We start from the raw sequence: 24,302 nt of genomic DNA on the forward strand, positions 1-24,302 counted from the left end.
GAACGGTCTAGATGGGCATGACAATTTGAGTTCAGCCAGCCTCCGTCATGGAAATTCCAGAAGGATGCCTGATCCGCCATAGGGCACCGAGATAAAGCTGGATTGCCCTGTTTACCCCACACTCAAGCACTTGTGGCCCCAAGGGGGGAGGCCCTTGGAGGACTTGCTGGTTTCCACAAGCTACCTGCAGGTTACTGCTAAGTCCATTTGATCGTATTGCGCCTCCTGTAGCGTATATGGATCCTCTACTGATATCAGTATCTGAGAGAAGACGCTGACCATCCGAACACAATAAACCTTTTTTCTTTACCGGTCTGTACTCATGTGGCGCTCATCAGCACCAGAGACACCGCCATGAATGCCAGAAGCTTTGGAAGCATCCAGGAAACCTTCTCTGAGGATCAAAGGACTGACAATGCCCCAGCAACGCCAGTTTCCGGTGAGAAGCCTATGCATAACTCCTAACACTGCACTGCACAGACAGACAAAGACAAGGCATCATTACCAGGAAGCCTGGAGATATAAAGCCGCCACTCAACCTCAAAATCTCCTTGCTCTCTCATGCCCATTGCTACAGATCCACAACTTTGACATCTCACTTACACCATCTTTCAGCCTCTTTGGTCTATCTATCTTCCTAGCGATTACTTCTCACGTTTATAGCCTCATCTTCAACAAGGACTTCCACAGTTACATCAGAACAATGCTCTTTATCATTGTTCTCCTCATCCTCTCCGCGGCGGTTTTGAAGGATGCCGTAGAGGCGTTCCTGAGCATTTTCGCTGCCGACCAGACCGACCTGGATTCCATTCCAAGCCATCCCGGAGGTACAGCGAATGACCTATTGCCGATCGCGCACGAGTTTGTTAGGCTGGTCCAGAGCACCGATGAGGCACTCCCGAAACCAGGGCTCGACAAGGCCTCGCTCGCCATAATAGGCGGAGTCGCAGTGATCTTCCACAGGGGATACCGCCAGACGCGGGTAAGAAAGCCAAGCCCCCGGTCCCTCGTTATAGAGCTAACAAAACGCCCTCCTGGGATGCAGGATATCGACTTTGCCATATCGCCCTCCAAGTTGGGTCCCCAGATCAAGCAGGCACTGGTTCAGACCCATCCCACAAGGTGTGCCTTCTACGCCGACATGTTTAAGTTCTTGGCGGAGGACGGCTGGGTACAGATCGACCTTGTCCCTGAGGTGAAGGTATTGCCGTCCATCCATCTAGCCAGCCAGCCGTACTGCACTGTTCGGTAGCTAACATTTTACACCTCACCAGCTGCCCTGCCTCCCCTCCAACATGGCGCCGATTCGAACGATGAACCCGACACAGGTACCTGTGGCCGATCCACTTACGCTGGGCGTGCAAAAAGCGTTTAGTTGCCAGGCGCGTGGTACAAGTCATGGGAGCGCAAAGGACGCCGAAGACGTATGGTATATGCTCACCTCGATCCCGGACCAGGCGTACCTTGCCTCGCTTACGCCATCGCAGCGCGAGGTGCTCAGCGAGGCGGCAGGGGCTCTGCAAGAGCACTCTACGAGAGATTGGGCAGGTTTGTTGCCGTGAAGGTGAGGATGAGGAAGCCCTGGCCGCGGTAAACGCTGTCGATACGTCCATGTCCCCTGCCTGCTCTTTCTTCGTGCCTCTGTACGGGCGCCACTTTGCGCCTTGCGCCTTGCGCCTTGCACCTTGCCGTCCTTCCATCCTTCCATCCTTCTCTTGCATCGCCCCCGGCCACCCGCCACCTCGTTCGCTTTCTGCTCTGCTCTGCTCTGCTGTTTTTGGTTGCATAGTATCTGTCTCTACCTTGCTGTTTTCCACCACTGCTATTGAAAAATATCTTCGCGTCACTCTCTTCGCCTCTGCTAGTCCTATTGTCTGACATGTTGCGAGTGGCGGCAGTCACTGGCTTGCTTCTCGGTGTTGTGCCGGCTTTATCCAGCTCTATGTATCTTAGCTATTCATTCCCCTGCCGTTCGCTGGTCCGCAAGCAAGGCAAGGCCGGGGTGGAGCCCACGGTGCCGGTGTACCGGTTCTCAATAACAACGTTGCAATTGACTTTTTCGAGATCGGTGATTTAATACATTGCCAAGTTGTATCTAGCTAGGATACATATATGAAGTGCATGGCTCTAATCAGAAGACATATAAAGTTTTCATGAGTATGTACCGAATTTTAACGTTTAGCCAGTCGTAGTGGTAGATCAAGGTAGAGTACCCTGATATGATCATGAATTCACTAAAAACGAGATAAGACAGTGCATTTTACACCAAATTCTAGCGTATTATTGCTAGCAAAGCATGACGGACCACAGTTGCGGACCAGCGAGCCGCGGAGTGGCACGTTGTCTGTTGAATCGGACTTTTTCCATCTAGATGTCCTGAAGCTGAAGATGGATAGAATACGCAAACAGAATGATAGCAAGGGTACAATATACAGTAAACTGCGCTGAACATCTGCTCTCATCGGGCACATAGTCGAGATAAACCGCAACATAGCAAGAGAAGCAAGCATAACAAACCACATAGATAAAAACCATGCCCTCAATCCCAGAGTCAGATATAAGACGAAAACACCATGAGAAAAGTCAGTCCCAGCTCTAGCCGTAGATGAGGTCCGATTGCTCATAGGCAACCTTCATGCGCTGTAGAAGGTTTTCCAAGGACTCCCCGCCATCTCTCGGTGGCCTCTCGGGCGGAGGAAGCTTGCCTTTCCGTTTGTAGTCGAGGAATAGCTCCAGTAAATACTTGTATTCATGTCCCACCTCCTTGGCGTACTGCGGGAAAATCCGCCTCTTAGCATACTCGCGGAACGGCTCATTGATATCGCCTGTGTCCAGGTTAAGCAGAAGAACGTGGTCCGAGTCAAGCAGATACAAGGTGTTGACAAACCAACATCCATCCAGCCACCGGGCACGCACATCGCGCATTCTCAACAGGACCATTGCCTCAAAGTAGCGCGCTGGAACGGGCATCTTAACGGGGTAATACCCTTTGGGCTGGCGGCCGCGGACATGGCATGGGTAACGTTGGTTAATCCGGGGGTCTGAGGTGAGCATGTAGTAAGGGTCGTCCTCTGGTGGGACGCCAAGGGGCGGGTCGGGGAACTCCCAGAACAAACGGGACTTGCGGAAAAGGTGGACGCCGCCTGAGAAGAAGATGAAATCATTGGGGTCCTTGGGTCCCTCGGGAAGCTCAAAATATCGGAGATCCGTGTGCCAATGGAAGTCTGGGTATGGATGGGTGCAGAGCTCCCAAAAATGCGTGCACTTGTTGCCCAGGGTGCAGGGAGGAAACTTCGCTTTTTCAAGCACCTCGGCGGCTCTGTCAATATGCTCGTCGGGAATCACGTATCCGGAGAACTGACTGGTCATTAGGGCAGTTCTAGGGTTGGTGTGGGTAAATTAATGCGGAGAGCGAAAGGCTTACCAGGAAGCCGGTAGTGGAGCCCAGGATGGAGAGGTAGGGCTCCCCCCAGATAAAGCTGGGAATATCGACCTCTTCCAGGAGACGAGTAACGTATGCCTCGAGGCGATTATTTATTTTGGATGGGAACTCAACGACCTCCTTGGTGAGGTCGGGCTTTTTGGAGAAAAGAAACATGGCTAAACAATCGTGGATGGGAATGGTTGGAGGAGTGCGAAGAGGTGAACCTTCGAAGCGATGCCAGCAGGATGTAGCACCATTTAAACTCGACACTTTAATCAGGGTCGTCGCCCGTCCTCCCTACTAGCGATTGGAGGGCGTTCAATCCTAGAAATGACTCCGCCAATTGGTACCTGCGCTGAAACACGCCCTACTGTGCGGCCCATGGCTTGACAATGTGCGCACAATGCGCGCGTTGGTCTGGGCGCTGAAAATAGCATGGAAAGGTCTGACTAGTCTCAAGAGTCCATAGCAAGGAGGAGAGGACTGCAGTTTCTGACCACTCGAATCAACCGAGCAAGTTCGAGATTACAAAGAACCAGACTCCATAAACATGAAAGAACGGGGCCCCCAACGCGTAGTCATGGGATGGAGAGTGTTTGTTCAATGCTGGTCAGACCCTGGTCGCTTCGCAGGCCGCATGTTGTAAAATGCATAGCTTGCCCATGTGCGCCAGAACGGCTACCGAATTAAGTAACCAAGAACGCAAAACAGCTACCGGTCTGCAATCATATGATGGAAAACTCATCATTTATAGACACGTGCTGTTTGCTATCTTTGCTGGCATCTTGCGCGGCGCCCGAGCCTTTGTTGCTTTTCCCGCCCACAGCCACTCAACCCCCTCGGTGGCTGTCTTTGTTCTGGCCTTCCCTCGGTAGCTGTTTTCGAGTTCCATAACTGACATGCCGCTGTAATTGTCTGAGACTCGTGCGATTGAAGTGATTATTTTGATTGGTTGATTCAGTAAAATAGGTGCCACGACCAATCAGGACATCCAAGGCGAGCGCAATATTGTTGCGAGACTTGTAATCTCTTGACCGTGACAATGTCCGGAGCCGCTTCTGAAGTGGTTCGGTGAAAGGATCAGCATTATGGTCGATGGTAGCGATCCAGTCCCAACAGGAACGCCCGCGTTCGGAATGTGACTGTGATATTCAAAGAAATGAAGAAGGCGTAACGACACCACGAGACCTTGTTCCACCATCAGATATTGTTGTCCTAATTCACAACATGATCCGGCTTTATTGCTGACTGTTTTGTAATTCGCGCCGCGGATCATTTACCTAGACCTGAGAGTCTCCTGATAGCCAGGCTGCTGGGCCAATGACGAGGGACAAACGGTGATTACCTACCAAGACCGTTGACAAGATCCAGTAAAGCACGAAGATTGGCTATAATGAAATCCCTCGTTGAGAACCAATAAATGTAAGCCTCTCAGGTAGCTGATGTTCTGTGTCCCTGCGAATGGTCTCCCAGAGCTGCTTAGGACGAGCCTTCCGTAGCCGGCAAAGCGGAAGACCGTGCATATCTGTTCTGTAAAAACCCGAGATGTTGGCGTCGACATGTGTTTTGTTTAGACGGGAGGGAAGAGCCTTGAGCTTTGGGCTTGGGGTATCGTCAGGGGCGGATGACTGGAGTGTTTGGTTTCTAGCCGGGGCCGGAAGTCGGGATTCTTGGGTTTTCCAAAGGCAGCAGCGACCCATGGACAGACGAATACGGGCTTTTCGCGGAATCGATCGTTGACTGAGATGGAGAGACAGACGGTGGCATGATCTCATGGTATTCGATGGGTTTCGATGACAGATTCGGGAGCAGCGGAGCTGAAGATCGGGGCCAGTCGATCCGCGGAAAGTACCGTGTTGATCGAGGGTGGATAGAACCGGCAATTTCATGGAAACGGGGTTCGTTGGCAGCAGAAATCGTGGATCAAGCTCCGCGCGAGAGAATTCTCCAGATGTAGCAGGATGATGGAGACTGTCTAATCCCCTACCCACCGGGACCTAGGGATCCCGACAGCGGCCAGCCCCGTTCCTGTCCCTGAACCTGAGTCACACCTCCAACTCCCCCGCTTTACGGTATTTATCTCCAACTCCCCAAGGCAAACCTCTCGCCTCCAAATCCCCCAGAGAACTAAACCCACAAACAGAGCGACCAAGAAAAAAGCAAAATGAGACTCGCCATCCGGCCCGCGTCTCCCACCGACGCACCCACGCTAGCAACCATCAACATCGCCGCCTTCACCAACCAACCCTTCATCTCCTCCGCATTCCCCGCCGTCAGCGCCGAAGCCGCCCACGCCCTGAAACGCGCACGATGGACGCAGAAACTCGCAACGCCGAATACGCCGATCTGGGCGGCTGTTGACGAGGACACGGGTGCAGTGGTCGGCTGTGCGCGGTGGTCGTTCCCCGCGCCCGCGGATGCGGACGCGACCGAGGCTGAGGCCGATAAGCACAAGCACAAGGCTGCCGAGAGCGCCGCGAGCGCGGGCGGGGCGGAATCACCGTGGGTTTCGACGGCGCTGCCGCTGCCGGAGGGGACGAACCGGGCTGCGTACGAGGGGTTCTTTGGGACGCTGAAGGAGAAAGCGACGGAGTACGTGCGGGACAATGATATCGGTGAGTTCCAAGTTCCCCACCGGCGACCGCCAACTTTATGACTTACTTAGGGTGGTATAATTGCTTTTCCCCATGCACGCTGACGCAGCAGAATGCAACGCAGTTCTGGACTTCATCGCCACGTCGCCCGAGTCCCAGGGCCAAGGCGTCGCGAGGGCCCTCCTAACCTGGGGAATGGAGGAAGGGGACAAGACCCAGCGCCGGATCTACCTGGAGGCTACGACGGAGGGGTTCCCCGTATACGCCAAGTACGGGTGGCGGATCTTGGAGAGGATCGAGATGGACTTTGCGCGGTGGGGCGGGGAGGGGAGGCAGGAGCTGACGCTCATGATGCGGGATCCGCGACCAGCGCCCTTGCGTGCGTGATCGACCTTGGCTGGCTGGCTGGCTGGCTGGCTGGCGCTGTTGTTGTTGTTGTTGTTCTCGCTCGCCGTCCTCTCCAATGAACGCTGGGGGCCGGCACGACCTGCCGAATGGAGCTAAGCTGGAGCGGGGATGGATGAGGTTGTACAGATGGCTTCTTCGCGTGGACTTCCTGGGATGGGTTAGCTCTTAGCGTTGCTCCTTATATATACTGGCCATCTATCCTGCAATGAAGGCTTATTAGATAAATATAACTATATAACTATAATTAGTTATAGTTCGCTTGTCAAAGTCACCATGGCCGTCGAGATCCTCCCGCTCTCCAAACGCGACATCCCGCAGGCCGTAGAATGCATCCAGACCGTCTTCGCCGACGATCCCTTCTTCACATATATGTTTGATCCAGATACTGTACGTCAACAAAAACATATCTTTCTATCGCATACTAGGTATAAAATTAAATGAAGAAATAGTACAACATCGCCCGGAACGCCGCCTCCCTCTCCGCACACTTTCACCACGGCCTCGCCATACGCGCTCCAATATATATCGCTAAAGACACGACGTCAAATCGCATCGTTGGAATCTGCTGGTGGCATTCGCCAGAACCGCAATCGTCTCGTCCGCCCTTGTCCCATAAAGCCCAAGAAGTTTTACTCTCGATCCGTCAGTTTATTTTTAACGTTCGATATCGAGGGCGTGGTGGGTTACGGCTACATCGATATCGGCAGTGGAAAGAACTACAAGCGAAAAGGCATTCTAGACTATGGACGGATGAGAGAGGATACTATTTCTGCAATGTCATTGCGGTGCGTGCTGAGATGAGAGGGTTTGGACTTGGGAGACGGCTGGTTGAGGTTGTGACGGAGCAAGCTGATGAAGAGGGCATACCGTGTTATCTGGAGAGCTCGAAGGGGATGCCGAATCTGGCGATATACCAGAAATTGGGGTTCAAGGGCGTTGGGGAGATTGAGTGTGTGGATGAGAATGGGAAGGATGGGTGTACGGTGAGTCTTCATATAAGCACTCTAGTTGCATACTATGATAAAATGACGGTGTGTGCTAATGCTACTATAGCTCTACTGCATGATCCGGCAACCAGTAAAGTCTGAGAATAATAATTGATATGATGTAATTAATGAAACGGAGCGAATTTGTGTAACGACTGGACACATGAACTGAACATTCATCTTTTTCTCCGTTCCTCCTCTGACTACCACAGCGAACAAAGTACCTAGAGAATAGAGCCAAGGGCAACGCAAGGCAGAGTGGCACCAACAAGGTCGCCGTCCTATCAGAGTCAGTACCACTCCCAGCCTATACAAGGGAAGCTTGAACATACCGCACTACCAGGGCTAGCAGCACAGCAAGCAATGTTCTGCTTGCACTGCTGGTTCAGGATATCCTGAACACCAATAACTATACAGCAATTAGCACCCACCCATCCAACAACCAACTCCCCTCCCCCCAAAGCTACTGCGAGAAAAAGAAGAAACAACATACCAGAAACATCAATCTTTGAGCACTCATTGAAAGCACCCAGACCCTCCGCCGCCGAGCCCGCACCCAGCAGACCACTCAGCAGACCAGAGGCAATCCCATCCTGGACAACAGTAGTGTCGCCGCCGTAGGTAACGTCGTTACAACAGGACAGTTGGGCCTGGTCACCGCACTTGGCGCTTCCCTGCTTGACGGTGACGCTGTCGGGGACGGGGAACTTGTTGGCGCTGGCGAGCGCGAAGAGGGAGAGGGAGGCGAGGGCGAGGAACTTCATTGTTGCGGTTAAGAAGGAGATTTGGTCTGAGATGGAGGAGTCTGCGGGAGTGAGTGTGAATGATGGTCAAGACGGAAGCAAGAACACAGCCGTTTTATATGCTCGCCTGGAGAGTATAGCCGGCTAGGACTTCAAGACTCCTAGTACTTCAAGCCTACATGCCTGAAGAAGATCGTCAGCGTGTTTAATTGCGGTTTCGGGTGGATGTGCCTGGTACCCCTTGGGCGGATGGCGCCTTGCATTGCTGCACGGGAATAGGGAACCTGGGAAATGGGAATGCAAGCTCGGACTATACCATCTGCAAAGGGGCAGGACCATCGGCACTGAGCGCACTTTCTGCACGGCAGTTAAATCTTGTTTTGTCCGTTCTTGACTCATGAAATGTCCGTGGTTGTCCGACGGCCCCATTTTCTGGCAAGGTTGTTGGTTGTGCCTTGATTGCTCTCTCTGCCTCTCTCCCTACCCACTGCTTCTCATCCATGTAGATAGCAAGGGGAACAAATTGGACCTTGGTTACTGCTCTGCAGTGTCTGATCGCCAGTCCTAGATACCTGGTGACAACGAACCCGGGCCAAGGTCCTTGCTCTTGTGCTGGAAACAAGGAGGCATAGTCTGGATAAGTTTCCGGTGTTGTGGACTGAGCTTCGTCTACATTGACCTCGCAAAAATCCTCATTGGCTAGTGGGCTCTCCTGGCAATACCTCAGCGTTGGTCTAGTCACTACATGCTTTGAGTATGGTAGTTCGTCCATACCATTTTTACTTTTGAGAATGCTGACCAGGCCACAGTCTCATATCCTGTTGGTAGTAACTTGCTATACTGCTTAGGACCCTGCTACCAGAACTTGAAAAAAGACATGAATGAAGACAAACTTTTTTTAGATAGTCACATATCCATTATGGCTGACCAAAATCAAACAACGCTCGAGAACGCCGCATCGAGATCATCCGCCCGCTGAACTCCAGGCACCGGTCGATGATCATGACCGCCGACCCGCTCGTCGCATTGTGGGCATCTCGCCTCCTCCATAGGCATTCCACACTCGCCGACGGTAAACTGAGATCATCCATTAGCAAATGTAGATCATTAGTCGCGGTGGAGGGAGCTTACAGGATGATTGTTTACGCAGTAGTACCAATGCCCGGTGCCCGAAAACTGGGCCTCCATGGCCTGGTAAACCTGCTGTCTTTCCTCTGCCGACACGGAGGTATAGAAAGCCCCGGTGGCATGATAGTTCTTGGCGCCCTCAAGAAGCCCATTGAAGCGCGCAAGCGGACCTGGGAAGGAATCAAAGAGCCGCTCGCATTCCAACAGAATCTGGCCTATCTCTTCTCGGACATGGTTGATTCAACGGTTTCTGCCTGGGTGCTGAGAAGGAGCTGGCAGGACTGCGCTAGATAGACCATGGCCTGAAGCTGTTCTGCGGGGAGCTTCTGCTTTGTACTCTTCTCGAGTACTGTACGACACATGGCCATAGAGTTTGGCAGACGACCGCAGAGCCTTTTTCGAAGCATCACCCGGATTTCGGCGTCTACGGCTGTGATTTGATGCACTCGTTCGCTCACTGCCATTGTGCTCGAGAGAAGGCGGAGGAGTAGACATTCACCCTGCACCTCAAACCCGGTGGCTATTGCAGTCTCTTCGATCATAGCCGGAACTGGAGTTGAGGTCTCAGAATTGGAAAGTTCAGCATTTCGGGCCATGGCAGAGACGATGAGCGCATTCACCCTGCCAAATGGCTGCTCTATTTTCCGGACACGATTAATGAAGCTGGTAATGGCCCGTTGCAGCCTGCGATTTTTAGTTTCGATTTCCTCCACGGCCGAATTGATCTGCCCAAAACCTAACTCCTCGGCCTCCGTTGCACGCCATTTTTCAACAAATTCGGCTACGGTATTTTCCATCCGTTCATCGTATCGCTCGAGTCCCTTGAAAGTTACCAAGTACTCTCTGTGAGCCATGCTAACAAAACGCCGTGTTGATTCATCTAGCAATGATTTCTTGACAATGCGATTGTAGCGGTGGATGTCTCTCAAGGGGCGGCGGCACTCTAAGCATCCTGGGGCTGTTTGGGCCACGGCCACCCGCCATGCTGCCTTCGGTTGCAGGACCTCTTCCGTAATAGGGTCAATGTCATAATGGACTTTCAATTCCATTAAGCTGTCCAACGTGGAGCGAGTATAGAAATGACCACAAGAAGGAAAGATAATTGGGTCCTCGTTGAGATCTGTGTCTGCGTACTTATGCAACAACATAAACTCAGCTTGCCGTTCGAGAACCTCGGAACTGCCGCATTGCTGGCAGAATTTTGCAGTAGGACATACTTCTCCGCAAGCGCCTGGGCAGCGATGGCCACATTTTAGTAGTTTTTCGCACCGTTCGTTGCATGGAATAGCGGTGCATGGTATTGCGCATGGTAAACTGCAGCCGTGTTCTTGGTGACTACAGCACCAACCACATGTTTCGGCACAAGGAGGACAAGGATTACTGCATTTATTTGGACACTTGTTGTGTACGCATCGTATCTCGCGGGGTAGTCCGCATGGTTTTCACGGACTGCCATCATGACAAGGCCGCATGCAGTAATGTGAGCATGTGGTGAATGGCCTGCTGCACGGAGAAGTGCAACGTCCATGCTTAACAGCACCTGTAGAAGTACGGCAACTCCCACACATCTGTTGGCAAGTGTGGCCACAGGGAAGAGCTTCATTGCACGTATGGGTGCATTTGAGGTTCTTGATAGCTGTGGAGCACTGAGCCATAACCTCATGGCCACAAGTAAGACTTTTCGGGATAATCTGCGTACATTTAATCGCGGTCAGATTGCCTTGATCCCGGCACTTCACTTGCGTGGTATGCCCGCAGCTAAGGGACACAGCAGGGATGATTTCCTCGCAGTCTTCACAGCTTTCGCTGCATTTTTTCCGACAGACATGACCACAGTCTCTTGGGATGGTGCAAGTCTCCATGCACTTGACAGCCTTGTGTAGCTTCTTTGTGTGACACTTGAACTTGCAAGTGTGCCCACATTTTAGCCTCAAACCACATTGCTCGGAGCACCCTCCCTCAGGCGCAGGTACAGCGAAGTCCTCAGGCCTAGCCACGTAAATCTTGCTTTCCGGATGTCGAGGGCACTGGAGCTCCAGTTTAGGACCGATATCGGACTCTGCTTCGAGCATCTTCATCACAGCCTCCCACATCGGAACATGACAAGATGTTTGGGCGTTGCCAATGATGTACATTCCGTGCTTAGCTCGACTATTGGGGCCGTGTCAGCACAGATCCTGCTATAGTTTGGATATGAAGAGAAAGTAATACCTCAGTAGCACGTTGATTCTGTTTGGAGTCTTGAGAAATCCGCAGTTCTGGCGTGGGTTGCTCCGGACCAAAGAAATGATAACCACAGTTGCTTTCTCTCCCTGCCAATTGGTTAATTGTGTGCCAAGTTTCTCTTAGAAGATTTGCTCACTTGAAAGTTATCCACGGTCGCCATCCTAAGTCTGTTTGATACTGGACCTTTTTGCATTGTTCTGATTGTATCAACCGGTGCATTTCCCTCACGCTCATCCTCCAGCTTTAGATCGGCGAGATCATCTTCACTAATAGAGAGATCCATGCTCCTTTCTAATTTCTCCTCCAGAAGCTTCAGCTGGCTCACGTAGGGTGTCAAGACCGCGATCTCTCCTGGCTTGTAGACCCCCTGGCGACACAGATGGTTTACCAACGCAGCTACCATGTCGGCTTCCCATGCATTCGATTTACTATGCATGGGATCTTCCGGGTCACTAGGGTCTTCAACGTTGTCGTGGTCCAACCAGAAGAGTCTCCGGCGGAGACCTGCAATTTCGGGATACGAGGTAGTGTCTGGATGGTCTTTGAGTTTGGGGTACAGGGTCTGCCGAACGAGCGACGAGATACAGGGGTGCATCCTTCGCTGATTATCCAATTGCGCAACTGGAAACTCGATTGTCTCATGCTCTTCTGTAGATGATGCCTCGGCTGGTAATGTCAACCTGACGTTGGCGAGCCGCTCAAAGAGCGATTCATCTAGATTATATTTCGGGCCAACAGTGTCATATTCCATGGATAAGTAACGGCGCGAGATACGAGGACGTAGTTGTAAGTGGTCCCCGATCAGTATTGCGTGCTCGATCGACGGCAACAGCGTAGTTAAGAGATGTGACTCCAGAACTTCACCGGCCTCCTCGCAGATAAGCACCTTTGCCTGAAGGCTGCGCAGCAGGTCGGCATTATTGGCTAGCCCCCGTTGTGGTGACTCTAACCACGTCGACCTGATGGAATAGCTCGGCATCTTGCTGGATAAATAATGCAGTATGGTGTTGCTTCTCTAGCGCATGTTCTTGAACTAAGGCTTGGAGTTGCTGCATCTGAACCTCAATACCCAGGTTGTAACAATACTGGAAGACACGAGAACGTTCCTCGTTCGTCAAGGTCCACGGCGCAACCGCGAACAGTTGATCGATCGAGCGCACCCTGTTTCCGACCCCAAGCATATCTCCTGGCCCGTTCCCATTGACCCACGCCTTCATGCTCTCGGACATGTCTGGGTTACCTTCTTGTTTCAGGACCGCGAACTCGGGGAACTGGGTTCCCATAACGCCCCCTGCTATAGCCAAAGGGCCACGCTCCAGCTTTATGCAGACAGATTGGATTATTCCCGCCAGTGCGTCTAGTCTGCACTTGCTTTCATTGATCCTTCTTCCAAAGCCGGGAAGTCTCGGGATATCCCCGCGCTTCTTGTAAGCATCGACCGAAAGCGACTCCATGAAATCTGAAGCGCCTCGGGTCCCGATACGTACAATGCGATCGACTCCGGCATTTGATAGTTCGGTGAGAAATTGGTCAAGCGCGTGATTCGTGTAGCATCTGTGTCCTTGGGTTAGCGGAGATCAACCACGGCGATAGAAAGACTTACACGCATAACAATGGACCCAGATTCAAGCGCTCCCTGTTGCTCAAAAGGCACTTTGCTATCTGTATACCAACGTATGATTTACCTGTCCCGGGTGGACCCTGAGTCAATGCGACTTCATGTGTTAAGGCCGAAATCATTGCTTTTGCCTGGCCAGTGTCCAATGACGAAAGCTCGCATAATCGTTGTTGAACTTTCCGAGGATCCTCGTGAGCTGAGAGCATTAGTGCTACATCATTCCGTCTGCCGTTATTCTCATATATGGATGAGAGATCAAGGGTGGTGCCTCGTAGATAACGCGGAGGTGGAATTGCTGCGCCATTAGTTGCGATGTGTGAGCTCCTGGTGCCTGTAGTTAACCACCTGGTAAATGGTATATGAGAAGGATCCTTATGGAGAGCTTGTAGACAACGCAAGATTCCTTCAAATTGGTTGTGCTGCACCGCGGGCAATTCAACGAGTAACAGTGGTCTTTCAGGTTTGTGCCGTAGCTGGGTTTGCATAAAATCCAAACTGAAGAGATCATATTTGGTCGGTATGCTGGGAAAGCGTAGGGTAATCATCGCTCTTTTGTCGTCATTGACCAAATCCTGTACGGGCGCAGACCGATCATAGGGCTGGACGGAATCGACATCTCGTTTCGAGACCTGCAGTATAACTACATTCATATCGCTCTCCACCTCCGCATCGATCAGGGCTACAAGCTCCCCACCCTCTTTCAGACCCCGTGAACCAAGCCAGTATTTCCTCTTCATTTTCCTGTTTAGTTTTTGAATTTGAGGAGGTTGATCAAACTCGACTTCGATGTGGAGACCGTGAACAGGGTCGGCTTTCAGCTTCCGAACCCAAGCACTGTAGTAAATACGCAGTGGCGTTGGGCGTTCACGGCGTATAATTTTGCGCTTTGTTGCCCAGTTTGTATCATGTGCAATAATGTTCCAATGATTTGCTATCAAGCGAACTGCGTCCCTAACCTGTCCTGACGTATCCTCGCGCAGCAGACGAAACTGACTGTCGAGTAGTCGTAGGATACCTTCTTGATGGTGGCTGTTTGATGAGGTGATCCTCGTTGGCAGAAAGTCCGCTCTCTCTTGGTGGTAGATTTCGGACGGCGTAGGCAATATGCGGATATCTCCACTAAGGGCATGATCATTGCCATGTCGAGGGCCCAGTTTCGACAGCTCCCCTGGGAGATCCACTGGCGTTGCAGCTTTCACCATGCCGCGCTCCTTTGGTCCCGAAGAAGAGCTATCTCTATTTGATGCGACAGTTTCAATCCTATCACCCATAGCAAGGACGTCAAGTATTTTGTGGACATTTTCATACAGCTCGTTCAGCTGGGAATCAGAGGATTCTCTAGCCATCTCCTCTTCAACCTTGTAGTGGGCGCTAAGGTTTTCCGCTATTTCTTTGAATTCGTGTCTGATGAAAGCGCCCTGGTTCGAAGTTAAAAGATGAAGGAAAGCCCTGGAAACCAATAGCAAAGCCTCGAGACAAGAGGTATCTCCTGGGTTCCTGTTCTCACTGCTGAGACAGTTCATCACTGTTTGAAAGAACGAAGCTGCTCTATCCCCGTTGGGACCGTAGATGACGTTGTAGATCGTCCCGACGGCCCTTTCAACCGCCAGGAATCGCAGGACGTTCCTGTGAGTAATCAAGCGAAGAAACAACACACAGTGAGGATCGAACATTGGAGTGGTCACGCTGTAGCCGGCTGAGAACTTGGTCTCCACGATGGGGCGCACTTCTGCCAGCCCCTCTTCAGTCGCAAGGTCGTTGATCGCAACATTTAGAGCTTCTTCAGAGAACTCAGTCTTAGCCAGGATAGCCATGAGAAATCCTTTCAGGACCACCGGAGCCAGAGGTCCCTCTTCTCCTTGTGTTCTTGTAGAGAAACGGTAGGTTGGCGTTTCTCGTGCCGGTACTCTGTTCGAATTCAATGACTGTTAGTACCGCACTTCTTCCCAAATTAGTATGTACTAACCTTGAGGGCTGGTTCTTGGTAGGTTTCTGTCTTGAATCCGAAGCAGTGACTTGGGTCTGGTCATGGCCACGAGCTCTTCTCCGTTTGACCTGGGGGTGTCCCCGGTTAAGGCCTGCCATTTTGGTGTAGTGACTGGGCGATATGGAGAGAATATGAATGAAGGTAGATAAGTCTAGGATATACCAGGTGAGGAAGTATAACCCAAATAAAGGGAAAGATGAAGAAGAAAATGAAGATGAAGATGTGAGCAAACAACCTTGACGGGATTAGTTGCTGAAGAAAGAAGTGGCGCCCGTCCAAGTCCAATTTTAACCGTGGTTAGAATAGAGTGAGCTTCACCTCATAGGTATTCTTTAGAGTTCTGAGAGCCAACAACTGACTCAGAATTAACACTCTCGTTGCTACCTTTGTATGAGCTTCTGCTTGCTTTAGACTCACTTTATGAGCCCATAGAGGATCACTGCTCGATGAAATTGATTTTCGATCTCAATTTCCTCCTGATTTTAACCTTGATATCAATATGTCTTCATGAGAACTTTCTTGGCTCTCAGGGCTGTTAGATAACTTTGGTCTAGATGCCTCGATTCGCTCGCTTGCTTCAACGTCATCTTTGCTTTACCAACCTACCCTCTTCCGGAAAAAGTGTCCCTGAATCGCCTGGAGTTCAAAAAGCAGAGATAAAAGAAGGGCTGAAGATTAGATCAGTCTCCAACACTTGTCCCAGAACTTGCTTCGCCTGCTCCGGTTCTACCTGGCCAAGTTAGAAGCTTTCGACATTACTCTTCGCCCCCGGTCGAGTTTCCAGATGATCTAGAGAAAGGTTTAGGCTATAGCTTTATAGTACTCGTTAGTATGTGTTCTCTGCATTGTCCAGTAAGTTTCTGGTTCATATAACAATGAACTCGGTTGTGGATAGCCAGAGCGCAGGTTGTAGTAGGCCCTTAAATCTTTCGGGTTATCTCCCTCGCCCGTAAGCTGATAAACGATCTGGAGTTGTGTTCAAAACCAAGCCAATAGAAAAGCTTTGAAGTTGACTGCAATACAACTGTAGCAAAAGTATCACAAGAAACAACTCAAGCAACCGGATGCTCTCCGAAAAGCCTCCACGAGCACTTTTGGAGGCAGATGCCATGATGCAGACCAAGTACACGGTGATCAGTAGTGGAATCGCAGGATCTCTTGCCGAGATGAAGCCGAATTTTCCAGTACTGCCTGATTCAGAACGACGACCGGCGAGGGTATGCCGCGGCCACCGCTGCAGCAATGCTAAGCGATTCAATGTTATGATCCTGTACGACCGGTTGAGGTCACACCGAGCGCTGCGGAAATACAGTAACAGCTCTATGATTAACTCGCGCCCTGAGGTAAAAGACATGAGCCGGACAGACATACCATATTTCTGACTTGAAGTAGCTGCAGAGCTACCCTATCTTGGTCCGGTCAATGCGCTCGAACGTCAGTTTCTCTGAGCCAGATCTATAACCATACCATCCATGAGCAGAGAATGACCAAGATTGGAAAGAGCGGCTCCGATGTCAAGAGAAGTTCTTGAAATGCGATATATAGTCTAATCATAGAGTCGTAAGTACAAACGCTCCTTCCAGAATCTGATTTACAGCCACCAGGCCGTACACGATGCTCATCAGAAGAACAATAGGTTAACCACACCTTTGCCCTGCACCATGACAGCGACGAACGTGCTCTTGAAGGTTGTCATTACGATTGAAAGACTTCCAGCAACCGTCAATCGTACAAACGAAAGAACGAGGAGAGACATGGGCTCCTTTCACGTGACGCAGTAGATCGCCCTCACGTCTGAAAGGGTTACGATGGGGACAGTCCTTCCATTCGCAGCGGAGGACACGCGGAGACGCATCGTAGGCCGAACTGGGTATGGCTTTGTTAGCAACGTTCCAAAGTGGTCAAGACAAGGGGACGAACTGGAGACGACCGGCGAACCCAGAAGGAATGTTTGGGCGGAGACTGTCTCTTGTATTCTGGCCCTCAAAGCTCTGGGCACTGGCGGTGCCGACCGTGGGGTGCCATTGATGAGTGACTCCGCTGACGACAGAAGACGGGAAGAGTCCGGGGTGGAAGTCGGAGATGGGGATTTGACTTTGTGGGTCCGGCATCGGAAGATCCACGCCGGCGCCGGACGGTGGCGGGTTCTCGTGGTTGGTGACGGATCGTACACTAACCGTATTTGGGTTAGCGTCAAACAGGGAGCTCGAGTGTATAGCTTTAGAGTAGGAGGACATGGGGTAGACGCTCGAAGCATCCAAGTTTGAGATAGGGTAGAAAGATTCACCGTAGATAGGGTAATAATCTATCACAGGTTGAATCTCTAAAGCGTTCGCCGGGGGAGCTGGGAACATTGCTGTCACTTCAAACACCTTATGCCGGACATCCTGCGTGCTCAGGGGACGAGTGTCTAGCGAACGCCCACGCCTGACAACAGAGGACTCCATGATGTTATAGTAAGGAGATATGCAATTTGATGAGTTATAGAAGGATTGAACGCTTTGTGCTGCCTGGAATAGAAAGTCAGAACAAGAGTCTTCAGCTATATACTATCCCAGAAAAAAGCAAACAAAAAGCAGACGAACTCCTGCCTTTCCTTTTCCTTTTTCTAGCTTATTTTTTTTTTTTTTTTTTTTTTTTTTTTTTTTTTTTTTTTTTTTTTTTTTTTTTTTTTTTTTTTTTTTTTTTTTTTTCGTTTTCCTCCACTACGATACGGCTTTCTTTCTTCTTCTAACTACCTAAGTCTTTCCTGACTTGCTTGGCCAACCACTAACATCTCCGGGATGGCAGCTGCCAGCCACTGATCTCACAGCAACGGCCTGGTTAGGTTTAGCTTGATAGAAAGCTGCGGCTCCTGTGTGGCTGTCACAAAGTTTCGCTACGTAACTTTTCAATGGTCACACATAGTGATGACTCTACTCATGATCCTCTTGGTGTATGAGGGAGGACGAATGAATAAAAATTCTGGTACAAAGACCCAAGCTCTCTTGCATTCTGAGCGCCGCCGTCTTCTCTTTGACGTTATCGCAGGCGCTTTCTTGACCTAGTCAAGTAACTAGCTGCCACCCGGCTCGTTTCTTTTGCCCACAATAGTATCCAAGTACAAAGTATAAAAAAACTATATTGGATTATTCATTTGCCAGCCAGCGTCTAGTGTGATCTAGTTACTATACTATATTATACTGTATATACATGGACCAGGTGGCGAGCTGTAACTTGTAGTTTGCAGGCCTCAGGCAGCCGCGCATTTACTCTACTGTCCTGGTCATGATTCAGGATTAGAATCACAATAATAGAATAACATATCACACCTAGCTTACAGGTATAATCCATGCCAAATAATCGTTGCCTGTAAGACGGTTCTCCCTAGGCACTTGTAACGGCCGCCACGGCCCACGGCCCACGACCAACGTGCGAAGGACGGGAGGACGGGAGGATCGGAGCGCAAATTGCCAAAGGTGAAAAAAAACCGCATTATACGAGACTATTCAGCTGGCTTAGGTCGAGGATAATGCCTTCTCTCGGCAGGACTCTGTACCCTACAATCACGCCCTCGAGCCCGGGCTAGCAATCATACAAACCGCCACCTAGTGGATGCTAGATAAACCTGAGGAACCATACCCTAAAGCTGGAACCGCCGAAATCTATCGGATTGCCCAATCACGGATCCGGGAATCTACAAAAAGGTACCAATAACAGATGAAAAGGAACATGCGCGAGTTCTTAGAGCCTGGTCACCAGGCGCACAGCCTCGGTCTAGCCAAACATGGACCTCGAAGGCACCCCGACCGAGAAGCCCGTTTGCAAACTATTACACGCTCAATCCTGGTTCGTCAGGCGTAATTGACAGCGCATGTAGCCTCATGTGCAGGTTCCTCTGAGGATGATCGCGTTTCACACTTTCACCGTACACGCTCAACCTTGGAATGGTAGTCAGCCTGCCGGAACAGCCCCGAAAACGCCACACCAGATTCGAGTACGAAGTGACGTATCTTTTCTTAGCTCTGTGTGGGAAAAAGCAAAAACATAATCCTTCCACTGAGTTTATTAGTCTGGAATTATGACTACCCGATGTTTGTAGACTACTATAGGTACTTGTAGGCGACAACTCTATTTCATTTCCCGGCACCCGATGGACTCCCTTGCGATTTCAAAAAAGCACCCTGTCTACCTCACGATAATATTGACTAACCCAAGCCCCACTCAGTCTTTAAGAATGGGACCCTCCAGCTGCGAGAAAATACTGTCTGTCAAAATGTCTCTTGGAGTTCTTGCAATAACTATATTTCTTTGACGAAAGAAGAGACTATTAGAGTAGTATAGTAGGTAAGGTTGTGCAGCCATCACTTCCGCCGAGTCGCTTCGAACTCATCTTCAGCTGTCAGGCTTCATCGCAAACCCATTCCCGAGTTATACCGACTCATCACCCTCAATAGGCGCAGGACGTCGTGACTTGCGGCTCCGGCCCTGTTCCGACCAGGGAAAATGCACGACAGGAGGAACACCAAAGGTGTTGGTTCCATCAGCAAGACCAGCAAATGCGTTGTACCAGGACAGGAACGCGCATAAGATTGCAAAGAAACCCCCGGCCTTGCAGAGCCGCTCATTCGGCTCCCCCATTGCATCTCGATGTATGAAGCCGACTCCTAGAAGGAGTAGAGCGACATCCGCAAATACGAATAGGGCACAGAAGGCGAGAGTCGATTTAAAAGTGCAGAGGGTCATGATGACGGCAAAGATGAACCAAGCCTGGAGGGAGATGAGATAGTCAGTTAGTGGATGAAGACAAAGTCGGCAATGCGTGGTGGACTAACTAGTAAGAACAGGCCTAGACAGTCGTTGAACATGTCGGTAGTACCACCACTTGCCTCTACCAGGCTTCCCATAATGTTGAAGCCACCGGGAGTAAAGATAATTCCCACGGAGATCCAGAACCCGCCGAATGAGGTGATTACCGTAGCTCCGAATGTGTTTCCAACGGCCATTTCCCTGACTTGTTAGATCGGATTGTGACCAGGGTTGATGGAAGACTTACCACATGCCAGCCAGTATCTGAACAACACCACCATATGCAAATGCAGGGGCAATGAGGATGCTAGGAACAGCAATGTTCAAAACTCTCATTTGGATGCACCCTAGGAGGAAAGCAGTAAGGGCGAAAGCACTCAAACCGAGAGGGGCAGGGTTGGCGATTTTCTTTGGCGGCCGGTATAGACCGGGCTGGAAGGCACCTCCAAAGGCAGGTAGGCGACTGTCCGCTGTGAGAGTGTGCGAAAGTCCTCCTGAGGTAGCATAATCAAGGTGGGAAGTCTCGGGCGCTAGTTGCCGTTCAGTTGGAGGAGAGGGCGTCTCAGCGTTGGTAATGGTGTTCTTGAGATCATATTTCTCATGGGATTCAGTGGATGCCATTGTTGCTTGAAGGAAAAGGAAGTGTTCTGCGTTATGGAATTCGATATTTGAAGTGAGATGGAAGCGGACTTTATAGACACTCTTCGAGAATGCGCACCCCCGCGATATTCTGGGGTACCCCTCATTCCACCGATACTTCAGATAAGACCTCCTGTGGCCAGTGACCAGTGGAAGCGTCATCTAGTTTATTCGGCTTCGGTATCGGCAAGCGTTGTAGCGGCGCGATTCCCAAAAGGAGGTTGAAGATCGCCGCAAGTGTCTTCCAGGGTTGACGAGTGAAACAGTGAGATAGGGGCATTCTGTTGAGATGCACCCATGATGGCCCATGGGTAGAGCTAGAACCAACTTGTTAGGGCTGCCGTGACTGGTTCACCCCGGAGTAGAGGAGACGGGGAAGCGAACCATAGTCTGTTGCATGGAGAACGCTGAGTGTGGGGGAGCGAATGGCCAATTTGGTTCCATGGCTGTTCCTGGAAATTCCTCCCAATAGCTCGCTGAAAAGCGTTTGCATTGGGCGAGACAAAGTCACTGGAACTCTAATTTCAAGCTTCCTAGGGGTGATCAACCCCAGCTTCGTCGCCCGGCCTCTGCAATCGGCAGATGAGGCCCTCCTCAGTTGGCCACTATGGGGACACCTAAAATTGAGCTTTATCTCTACCGACAAGTTAACCGGCTTTTGAGATCTTCAGAACTTTGGTCCACATACCCCACAACCCCATGCCCTCATCGCTGAGGCCAGACGCGCTGTTGATTCCGCTCCTCCGCTCCGCATTTGCCTGAAGCGGGGATGATTCCACATGTCCGGGGTCAACTTGCTGGTAAACAGTGAACTGTGGAACGAGATCCGCACAACGTAGGGGCATAACTCAATAAAACCTGAGAAAAGCGCTTTCAAAAATTTTTTGGTTTCTCTGGCACAACTCGTCATTCGTGCGCGATGGGCCCGTGCCCTCGAACAGCGGAATCTCAACCGGTTGTATGGAGGTCTTCCTATTGTCATCCTTCGTAGAAGATGATGTCGCACAGATCTAGTTTTGTAGGAAAGGAGCATCTTAGTCGATCACTCGATGCAAAGGTCATTGATCGGGGCTGCAAGAAGATTAGACTTCAATGACAGCGACGCCTATCGAAGAATATGGGAGATTAGTTGGCCGTTCGCTAAGGCTGTTCATGAAGTTTTACCGATATGCTTTCCGACTTTCACAAGGTGCCATTCTCCTGAAAGCCACGAGTCCACGGAGTCTTTTCCCAGACGAAGAGCTAATACACTACTATCGACCCTGTCCCGCCAGTGAATTGTCTCCTATCGTCCAAGGTATGAGACGCCGGCGCGGCTGTCTATCATCTGGTCGCGAAACATCACAAGGTAAGCATAGCTTAAGCATTATTTCGAGCCGAGCTTAGAGTCCGTGCAAATGGAGCTTGTGTCCGGACGACGGAGAAGCTGGGTGATTCGGGGCCGTCCGAAAGATACACTACTATCGATTTCGATTAGCGAAGGCCTTATTTGTTAAATTTGGAGATTTTGATAGCCATACCAGTCATGAAGATGTTGGACCACAAGGCCATTGCTGATGGGCTTCGAGGTGCGTTTGTTGTGAGCAGCCGTGGTGATCACTCTCACCCTAATAAAGGATTGGTCATTGAAAATTCCTATTCCAAAACAACAATTATAAGGTTGAACACTAGAAATTGGATGCAATCATAGCGCCATTTCATGGGCCACTTAGCAATGACACCAACTTACTGGATCTCGGATTGAAGGTCGTAATCGGTAGGTACAACGGCGGGGGGACCTGGGACATCGTGCGTCACATGATAGGTACCAAAGCCTCACATGAGTTGGGATATTACGGCTATTAAGCACTCAATGGAGTTTTTACCTACTGGGCTGACGATTTGAATCGAATCTCCACACACCTGGTGTTGAAGCCCAGGATTCCCGTCCCAGTCTGGTATACATAACAGGACCCCCAAGCCTGGCATCATTTATCAGCTGAACGAAAATTGCAAGCAGCAGAACTACCAGTCCTGGTTACCTAGCCACATGTTTCCCTTTGAAACGAGAGCGATTTCGCATCAACAAGTTAACAGGAACACCAAAATGGGACCTCGGAGCTTAATCACAATGGCTTGTCCTCAACTATCCGACGATGACCAAGTTACGGAAATAGCAGCTCCTATTGCATACAGTTGACTTCGGGGAAAAAGTACACAGCGGTCAGAGCCCAACTAAATTCTCGCAGAAAGCTTCTTCACCGTGTCCTCCAATGGATAGTCCGACTTCACCCGACTCCTGACCTTCTCCGCATCATCAGGCCTGACAAAGCGCGCCTCCGTCGCAGGGTTATATCCAACTCCCGAAGCAGCAACAACCTCCTCATCCGAGAGCTTCCTGTTTGTCTCTCCATCCGCTCTTTTATAAACCGTCACCACGACCGCGCCTCCTAGACCCAGATTATGCTGCAGCGCCACGGACGTGTTCTCGACGAGCCGGTTGTTCGCCCACCCGCGCAGCTGCCAGGTCAGCTCAGCACACTGCGCCAGCCCTGTGGCTCCAAGCGGATGACCTTTGGAAATCAAGCCGCCGGAAGGGTTGATGACTGGCCCTTTGCCGCCGTAGGTGATATCTCCGCGGCGGACAAGCTCGTGCGCTTTACCTGGCTCTGAGAAGCCGAGACAATCGAGAAGGATGAGCTCGTTGGCCGAGAAACAATCATGCAGTTCGCAGACGGTGACGTCTTTAGACGTGATGCCTGCTTCGGCCATGGCCTCCTTGGCTGCGCGCTTGGTCATGCCCCAGCCTATAAGGTCGATGGCACTCCCCGAGTAGACGGTCGGGTCGTCGGTGAAGAGCTGCTGTCCTGCGATTAGGATAGCTTGAGACTTGAGATGGGGACGGGCATCGAGGAAGGCTTGTGATACGACCACGGCTGCGGCGGCGCCATCGCTGGTAGGGCTACACTGGAGCTTGTTTAGTGGCGGGAAGATCATAGGAGAGTCCATGATCTCTTGCAGAGTGTAAGCCGTTCGGAACTGCGAGTAGGGGTTACGTTGGGAGTGCTCGTGTGAGATCCGGGCAATCTCCGCGAAATCTTCGGGTTTGGCGCCGTATCTGTTGTCGTTAGCATGACAATCATATGCATAGCTCATGGAAGACGAAGGGCCAGAGGAGCGTACTTGTGCATATACTCTCTCCCAGCATTGGCAAAATACTGCGCGTTTCTCGGACTATTGTGCTTCCCATACGTTTTCTCCATCAACGCTGTCGAAGGCCCAACGGAGCTCGGTCTGTCATCCCAGACGCTCTTAATCGACCCCGGCCGCATCTGCTCAAAGCCGATGACCAGGACGCAATCCGCACCTCCATTCTTTACCATAGTACGCGCAAGGTGCAGGCCCGCGGAGCCCGTTGCGCAGGCATTGTTGGTGTTGTAGATGGGGATTGAGGTCTGCCCGAACTGGTAGAAAATGCGTTGGCCGCTGGTGGTGTCGCCGTAGCAGTAGCAGGCGATACCGGCCTCAACGTCGTCGTAGGTAATTTTTGCATCTTGCATTGCCTTTATGCCTGCTTCGTAGCCGAGCTCTGGGTATTCTCTGATACGGCGGGGTTTGAGGAACTGCGTCATTCCTACACCTAGTACATAGGTCGGAATGGAGGGTTTAGAGTGCGGCATGATTGTATTTAATGTATTATCCTTGTGGTTTCCCTTTCAAAACAAATTTTAGACCTCTGTGTTGACGGCCCCAGGTTATGCTTAAGCTTCAGAATGTGGTGC

The 24,302-nt window shown here is 50.9% G+C and overlaps 11 protein-coding genes across 11 annotated transcripts; 3 read left to right on the forward strand and 8 right to left on the reverse strand.

Annotated features, from left to right (window-relative positions):
- Positions 1-703: 703 nt before the first annotated feature.
- On the forward strand, positions 704-1,562 carry BDW74DRAFT_174119 (uncharacterized protein; the record flags this gene model as incomplete). Its single annotated transcript, XM_073727958.1, has 3 exons — positions 704-982; positions 1,046-1,201; positions 1,275-1,562. The coding sequence occupies 3 exons, from the start codon at positions 704-706 to the stop codon at positions 1,560-1,562; spliced, it is 723 nt and encodes a 240-aa protein (XP_073587613.1).
- A 615-nt stretch (positions 1,563-2,177) lies between these two features.
- BDW74DRAFT_74251 (uncharacterized protein) lies at positions 2,178-3,834 on the reverse strand. Its single transcript, XM_073733600.1, has 2 exons — positions 3,425-3,834; positions 2,178-3,357 (listed from the first exon to the last, which is right to left on the reverse strand). Exons 1-2 carry the CDS (start codon positions 3,596-3,598, stop codon positions 2,596-2,598), a joined length of 936 nt encoding a protein of 311 aa, XP_073587614.1. The 5' UTR covers positions 3,599-3,834; the 3' UTR covers positions 2,178-2,595.
- A 691-nt stretch (positions 3,835-4,525) lies between these two features.
- On the reverse strand, positions 4,526-5,450 carry BDW74DRAFT_74202 (uncharacterized protein). Its single transcript, XM_073733599.1, has 2 exons — positions 4,674-5,450; positions 4,526-4,612 (listed from the first exon to the last, which is right to left on the reverse strand). Exon 1 carries the CDS (start codon positions 5,311-5,313, stop codon positions 4,813-4,815), a length of 501 nt encoding a protein of 166 aa, XP_073587615.1. The 5' UTR covers positions 5,314-5,450; the 3' UTR covers positions 4,526-4,612; positions 4,674-4,812.
- Positions 5,451-5,588: 138 nt separating this feature from the next.
- BDW74DRAFT_174121 (GNAT family N-acetyltransferase) lies at positions 5,589-6,405 on the forward strand (the record flags this gene model as incomplete). The annotated part of the gene is made up of 2 exons (XM_073727959.1): positions 5,589-6,039; positions 6,131-6,405. The coding sequence occupies 2 exons, from the start codon at positions 5,589-5,591 to the stop codon at positions 6,403-6,405; spliced, it is 726 nt and encodes a 241-aa protein (XP_073587616.1).
- A 294-nt stretch (positions 6,406-6,699) lies between these two features.
- BDW74DRAFT_187377 (GNAT family N-acetyltransferase) lies at positions 6,700-7,527 on the forward strand (the record flags this gene model as incomplete). Its single annotated transcript, XM_073731473.1, has 4 exons — positions 6,700-6,813; positions 6,876-7,068; positions 7,099-7,409; positions 7,480-7,527. The coding sequence occupies 4 exons, from the start codon at positions 6,700-6,702 to the stop codon at positions 7,525-7,527; spliced, it is 666 nt and encodes a 221-aa protein (XP_073587617.1).
- A 109-nt stretch (positions 7,528-7,636) lies between these two features.
- Positions 7,637-8,176, reverse strand: BDW74DRAFT_174123 (hydrophobin family protein; the record flags this gene model as incomplete). The annotated part of the gene is made up of 3 exons (XM_073727960.1): positions 7,637-7,693; positions 7,745-7,821; positions 7,906-8,176. 3 exons carry the CDS (start codon positions 8,174-8,176, stop codon positions 7,637-7,639), a joined length of 405 nt encoding a protein of 134 aa, XP_073587618.1.
- Positions 8,177-8,868: 692 nt separating this feature from the next.
- BDW74DRAFT_187382 (uncharacterized protein) lies at positions 8,869-15,952 on the reverse strand. The gene is made up of 9 exons (XM_073731474.1): positions 15,094-15,952; positions 13,113-14,993; positions 12,544-13,063; positions 11,646-12,452; positions 11,495-11,595; positions 10,730-11,434; positions 9,580-10,663; positions 9,287-9,493; positions 8,869-9,232 (listed from the first exon to the last, which is right to left on the reverse strand). Exons 1-9 carry the CDS (start codon positions 15,210-15,212, stop codon positions 9,089-9,091), a joined length of 5,568 nt encoding a protein of 1,855 aa, XP_073587619.1. The 5' UTR covers positions 15,213-15,952; the 3' UTR covers positions 8,869-9,088.
- On the reverse strand, positions 15,953-16,799 carry BDW74DRAFT_74375 (uncharacterized protein). Its single transcript, XM_073733602.1, has 2 exons — positions 16,762-16,799; positions 15,953-16,660 (listed from the first exon to the last, which is right to left on the reverse strand). The coding sequence occupies exon 2, from the start codon at positions 16,481-16,483 to the stop codon at positions 16,049-16,051; it is 435 nt and encodes a 144-aa protein (XP_073587620.1). The 5' UTR covers positions 16,484-16,660; positions 16,762-16,799; the 3' UTR covers positions 15,953-16,048.
- On the reverse strand, positions 16,618-17,612 carry BDW74DRAFT_74383 (uncharacterized protein). Its single transcript, XM_073733603.1, has 3 exons — positions 17,350-17,612; positions 17,035-17,286; positions 16,618-16,980 (listed from the first exon to the last, which is right to left on the reverse strand). Exons 1-3 carry the CDS (start codon positions 17,559-17,561, stop codon positions 16,752-16,754), a joined length of 693 nt encoding a protein of 230 aa, XP_073587621.1. The 5' UTR covers positions 17,562-17,612; the 3' UTR covers positions 16,618-16,751.
- Positions 17,613-19,332: 1,720 nt separating this feature from the next.
- Positions 19,333-20,823, reverse strand: BDW74DRAFT_145505 (acetate uptake transporter family protein). The gene is made up of 3 exons (XM_073723204.1): positions 20,150-20,823; positions 19,929-20,103; positions 19,333-19,863 (listed from the first exon to the last, which is right to left on the reverse strand). The coding sequence occupies exons 1-3, from the start codon at positions 20,701-20,703 to the stop codon at positions 19,525-19,527; spliced, it is 1,068 nt and encodes a 355-aa protein (XP_073587622.1). The 5' UTR covers positions 20,704-20,823; the 3' UTR covers positions 19,333-19,524.
- A 1,708-nt stretch (positions 20,824-22,531) lies between these two features.
- BDW74DRAFT_187384 (uncharacterized protein) lies at positions 22,532-24,200 on the reverse strand (the record flags this gene model as incomplete). Its single annotated transcript, XM_073731475.1, has 2 exons — positions 22,532-23,638; positions 23,704-24,200. 2 exons carry the CDS (start codon positions 24,198-24,200, stop codon positions 22,756-22,758), a joined length of 1,380 nt encoding a protein of 459 aa, XP_073587623.1. The 3' UTR covers positions 22,532-22,755.
- Between the last annotated feature and the right edge of the window lie 102 nt (positions 24,201-24,302).

The sequence above is a fragment of the Aspergillus multicolor genome (assembly GCF_047715735.1).
Source record: "Aspergillus multicolor strain CBS 133.54 unplaced genomic scaffold BDW74scaffold_3, whole genome shotgun sequence".
NCBI lineage: Eukaryota > Fungi > Ascomycota > Eurotiomycetes > Eurotiales > Aspergillaceae > Aspergillus > Aspergillus multicolor.

Bases quoted from the DNA above. Each gene is read 5' to 3' on its own strand.
- BDW74DRAFT_74251 (XM_073733600.1), bottom strand. From the start codon at position 3,598: ATGTTTCTTTTCTCCAAAAAGCCCGACCTCACCAAGGAGGTCGTTGAG. The intron at 3,358-3,424 runs GTAAGCCTTTCG...ATGACCAGTCAG, and splicing joins GCTCCACTACCGGCTTCCTG to TTCTCCGGATACGTGATTCC.
- BDW74DRAFT_74202 (XM_073733599.1), bottom strand. From the start codon at position 5,313: ATGAAATTGCCGGTTCTATCCACCCTCGATCAACACGGTACTTTCCGC.
- BDW74DRAFT_187382 (XM_073731474.1), bottom strand. From the start codon at position 15,212: ATGGCAGGCCTTAACCGGGGACACCCCCAGGTCAAACGGAGAAGAGCT. The intron at 14,994-15,093 runs GTTAGTACATAC...TTTCTCTACAAG, and splicing joins ACCAAGAACCAGCCCTCAAG to AACACAAGGAGAAGAGGGAC. The intron at 13,064-13,112 runs GTAAGTCTTTCT...CCAAGGACACAG, and splicing joins CTGGGTCCATTGTTATGCGT to ATGCTACACGAATCACGCGC.
- BDW74DRAFT_74375 (XM_073733602.1), bottom strand. From the start codon at position 16,483: ATGTCTGTCCGGCTCATGTCTTTTACCTCAGGGCGCGAGTTAATCATA.
- BDW74DRAFT_74383 (XM_073733603.1), bottom strand. From the start codon at position 17,561: ATGGAGTCCTCTGTTGTCAGGCGTGGGCGTTCGCTAGACACTCGTCCC. The intron at 17,287-17,349 runs GTCCTCCTACTC...AAATACGGTTAG, and splicing joins GCTTCGAGCGTCTACCCCAT to TGTACGATCCGTCACCAACC. The intron at 16,981-17,034 runs GTTCGTCCCCTT...AGCCATACCCAG, and splicing joins GGGTTCGCCGGTCGTCTCCA to TTCGGCCTACGATGCGTCTC.
- BDW74DRAFT_145505 (XM_073723204.1), bottom strand. From the start codon at position 20,703: ATGACGCTTCCACTGGTCACTGGCCACAGGAGGTCTTATCTGAAGTAT. The intron at 20,104-20,149 runs GTAAGTCTTCCA...CTAACAAGTCAG, and splicing joins CAGATACTGGCTGGCATGTG to GGAAATGGCCGTTGGAAACA. The intron at 19,864-19,928 runs GTTAGTCCACCA...ATCTCCCTCCAG, and splicing joins GTCTAGGCCTGTTCTTACTA to GCTTGGTTCATCTTTGCCGT.